This window comes from Eurypyga helias, unplaced genomic scaffold (genome assembly GCF_000690775.1).
Source record: "Eurypyga helias isolate BGI_N326 unplaced genomic scaffold, ASM69077v1 scaffold16504, whole genome shotgun sequence".
NCBI lineage: Eukaryota > Metazoa > Chordata > Aves > Eurypygiformes > Eurypygidae > Eurypyga > Eurypyga helias.
Window position 1 is genome coordinate 1,799 of NW_010246976.1, and position 4,540 is coordinate 6,338.

At 41.6% G+C, this 4,540-nt stretch overlaps 1 protein-coding gene across 1 annotated transcript; it reads left to right on the forward strand.

The window, feature by feature from the left end:
* Positions 1-1,230: 1,230 nt before the first annotated feature.
* On the forward strand, positions 1,231-3,582 carry SCG2 (secretogranin II). Its single transcript, XM_010150596.1, has one exon. It carries the CDS (start codon positions 1,231-1,233, stop codon positions 3,112-3,114), a length of 1,884 nt encoding a protein of 627 aa, XP_010148898.1. The 3' UTR covers positions 3,115-3,582.
* Positions 3,583-4,540: the final 958 nt, after the last annotated feature.

Sequence of the window (4,540 nt, forward strand, 5' to 3'; positions counted from 1 at the left end):
GTAACTGGATCAGGAAAGACTCCCAGCTCTCTCACGGCCCCAGCATATCAGTGCCTGAGCATCTCCTACGAAATAATTGACAGCAATTTTTCCCTTCACTGGTGGAGGTTGCCCAGCTCCCCGCAGGACTGGGCTTGTGCGGCCGTACCTCATACGCAGCAGTGTGCTAATCTTCTTAATTCAGCTGGAGGCATTTTTTTCCCATTTCTGTTCCAGAGTTTATTGTTGGCTGGCATAAACTGGGCAGACTGACTAGACATGGGCTTCTGCTGATCCATTCTAACTGAATTTATCTCACTTTTGCCAATGGTCATGTTTCTGCCTGCCCTGGGACCTGATTCAATTTCTGCTGAAGTGAATGAATGAACGAAATCACCACTCAGAACCTACCTACTTGAGGTCACTTTTGATACAGGTTTTAAAGAGTCAGTAAATTTATATTGTACCTTTAGAATAAATTATAGTTTGTCCTTCATCTGGGGGAACATTGGCCACAGGAAAACGGTTCACTCATACAGCCTCTTAACTAAAATTCACTTGTAATACAAATAATATTTTTTTTAATGAAACAGCAAAAAAAGAGGAAGTAATAATGTTAACAATAATGACAGAAATAAATTTGCAAGTCATTTTATAGGCCATGTTCTCCACTTCATTACCTTAATTTTATTGCAGCATAGCACCATTCCATGGTATTGCCCTGGCTTGAAATTAGATGCCCTATGGAACAATCTCACAAAATAATTCTGCATGCAGCTTTAGTACTGATATTTTGAGCGACACTTAAATATATGGGTATACTGATTTTACCATTTGAAGCCTTTCACTATATTCAAATGATATCTTTATCCCTCTATGGGCATTTCATGAGCTATATCGGATCCGTATTTTGTATTTTGGTGCTGCCATTGGAAAACTGATGTTCATAAAGTATGTTGAACATGGAGATAAGAAATTCCTAGCACAGGAAGCCAATAGCTTCCAGTAAACCAAGGAATCATAGGAAAGCTTCAGAAAATCTCAAATTTCCACCAAAATATATAGCTTTCAGGTATGAGTTATATTAGGTTTCCATAATTAATAAAAACTTGTGTCGTACTGGTGGTATTCTTCGTAAGCTCTGGTTTAAAATAACAATCTCTATTTTGCTTCTCAGTTTGCTAAGTCTGTCTCCATATGTTAACTGCTTCTTTCTTCTCCTTCTTCTTTATTTCAAGGAAATATTTAAATATGGCAGAACCTAAAACCTTCCAGCTTGAAGCGGCCTGCACTCTCACCTTTTTCTTTGTCATAATCTGTTGGGTTGATGCAGCTTCCTTCCAGCAGCATCAGCTGCTTCAGAAAGATCCAGACTATGTAATGAAAAACTTACAGAGGTTCCCAAATCCCGACATGATCAAAGCTTTGGAATACATAGAAGACCTTCGCAAGCAAACCAACAAGGGAGAAAGCAGCCCTGATTACAACTCTTATCAAAGTGTCCCGTATCTCCTGCAGCAGAAAGAAAGCAAAGATCAGGTTCACCTACCAGATAATGCAAGGGATTCTTTGACTGAAGATGAGTCTCAGTGGGTTAAGGTGATGTTGGAAGCCCTGCGGCAAGCTGAGAAAGAGTCAAAAGTTGGCCCAAAGGAGAATAAACCTTATGGTCTGGGTTCTGATAACAGCTTTCCAGCTGGAGTAAGTGATGATTATGAGGCTTACAAGTGGCCTGAGAGGTGGCAAAAATATCTGAAAATGCCACTGGGGCACTATGAAGACAGCTCAAGAGACAGTCCTTTCAAGCGCACGAATGAAATAGTGGAAGAGCAGTACACACCCCAGAGCCTTGCTACGTTGGAGTCTGTCTTTCAGGAGTTGGGGAAGATGGCAGGACCTAGCAACCACAAGAAGGAAAGGCTGGATGAGGACCAGAAATTGTATACTGATGATGAAGATGATGTATATAAAGTGAATAACATTGCCTATGAAGATGTGGTTGGAGGAGAAGATTGGAATCCCATAGAGGAAAAAGTGGAAAGTCAAACCCAGGAAGAGATAAAAGATAGCAAAGAGGAAATTGATAAACATGAAGAGGAAATTGACGATGAAATGAAAAGATCAGGGAAACACAGCTTCCTTGAGGATGAAATAAGAAGAGACAATAAGGATCAGATGTCAGAGGATGTTTCCAAGCTAATGAATTATTACCTGAAGAGGCTGATGGGCGGTGCTGCAAATAGGAAATTAAGGACTGGAGGAGAACTTGAGGAAAAAAGAGCACCCACCCTTTTGGATAAGCAGCTCGATCCTCAGTCTATAGCTCAGCTGATAGAAATCTCAAGGAACTTACAAATTCCCCCTGAGGATTTAATAGACATGTTGAAAGCTGGAGAAAAAAAGCAGCTTCAGAGCGAAAGGTTGGAAGCTGAGCAGGAAGCAGAATTCCCAGAAGACCTCGACGAGATCGCTGAAAATAATCTAGGACAGAGCGATATGTTTGAAAATAATGTAAACTCTAAAAGCGGGTACATGAAGCAGCCTCTTAATGTTATTCCAGAAAATCTACCTGAAGACCTCAATATTGAAGACATTGTCAGTCTTCTGGGAACTGACAATTTAGCTAATCAGAATCCCTCCTACTTACTAAATCGTCTTAATCAAGAAAATGATTTGCCAAGACTGTCTTACATTCCCAGAAGATTGAAAGGACACCCGTTTCCCAAAGCTGCCTGGATGAACGATTTGGAAAGGCGACAAATGGAGTATGAGAAACTGAATGAGAAGGATGAAGAGCTGGCCGATTACTTGGCAAAGGTGTTGGCAAAATATCCTGAAGTTATCAATACGAACCAGATGAAACGAATCCCAGTTCCAGCTTCTGAAGGTGACTTGCAGGAAGACGATCGGCTGGAGCAGGCCATCAGGGAGCACCTCAGCCAGCTGGGACCACAGGAGGCTGCCAAGTTGGCTTCGTTCAGCAAAAGGCTTTCCATGGCAGGGGAAACCGATGACACACAAAACAGGCAGTATCTGGATGAGGATATGCTAGCAAAGGTGCTAGAGTATCTAAAACAGGAGAAATCAGAGCTTGAAAGAGATCATATTACCAAACGGGCAATGGAAAATATGTAATTGTTCCCCAAATATTATTTCTCTTCAATGTGTTGACTTCTATCCCAATTCAGTTGTGATTTCTTCCTGCTCTCCCACTGAAAAAAACCTATGGTAGACTACTTACTATTGAACAGTCTGCATATCTTTCTCAGAGCTGTTATATTGTTTATTGATATACTTATATATGTTAAAAATTATGGGTCAAACAACAAATTGCTTCGAGTGTTTTAAAAAAACAATTTAATGAAATCAAGTAAGACTATAATATGTAAACAAATGACCTTTGCATTGTTAATAAAACATGATAAATGAAGAGTGACAATTATAATTTGAAATTTTTAAGATTAATTGGATTATTTTGTTACTGTCTGTAGTGTTTTTTGTGGAGTATCGAATAAAAAAATAAAGCATTATATATATAGTTTTATTTACAAGGCTTTTTCTATTCAGTGTTTTATTGTTGATGAATAAATTATTTCTGGACAAGAGACTGTGTTTCTTTGTGGCACTCGATAAAGTCATAGTCATTTGAAATGGAAACGTGTCCTACAGACAATGCTTCTGAGGTGTGTTATTTTACTGTAGAGTAAGTTGGTAGCTTACACGTCTGTGTCTTCTGGGCTGTAAGAACACAGAGTGGCATTGTCTTTAGGGGTGGTGCGTACCTGAAGAACTTGCTGAAGTCGATCAGGGCAGTAAGTGCATTTCCTTTCTTGAAAATTGGGCCCCCCGTTATTAATGGAGACCTTAACTGCAGCCTTCCAGTACCGGAAGGGGGATACAAGGAAGCTGGGGGGGCGACTTTTTACAAGGGTCTGTAGTGACAGGACAAGGGGCAACGGGTTTAAATTGAAAGTGGGGAGGTTTAGATTAGATATCAGGGAGAAATTCTTCCTGGAGAGGGTGGTGAGGCACTGGGAGAGGTTGCCCAGAGAAGCTGTGGATGCCCCATCCCTGGAAGCGTCCAAGGCCAGGCTGGATGAGGCTTGGAGCAACCTGGTCTAGTGGAAGGTGTCCCTGCCCATGGCAGGGAGGTGGGACTGGATGGGCTTTAAGGTCCCTTCCAACCCAAACCATTCCATGATTCCATGATTCTATGAATGGTTATGTATCTCTTGGTAGTGGGAGGAAGATAAGGCAGACTCTATGGTGAAACACCAAAAACCACACAAAATCAAACGTTGGTTCAGCCAGCAGGAACCAGCAGCTCTGGGGCGGTCTGGTGAAGCAGACGGGTTCCTCGCCACCTCTCACGGTGGCTGCCATGAAGGGCAAGGCAAGCCATGTAGGTAGCATCACTTTTTTGTCCAATATAAACACTACCCCCATTGCATGCGATGGCTGTTACAGGCGTACGTAAGTATACACAGCATCTTTATTATCCTGGACACATTACCTGGACTCTTGAGATGTCTCTTGAGCCCCTGTCAAGACCTGCAGTGGA

Coding starts and splice junctions, on each gene's coding strand:
- SCG2 (XM_010150596.1), top strand. CDS start 1,231: ATGGCAGAACCTAAAACCTTCCAGCTTGAAGCGGCCTGCACTCTCACC.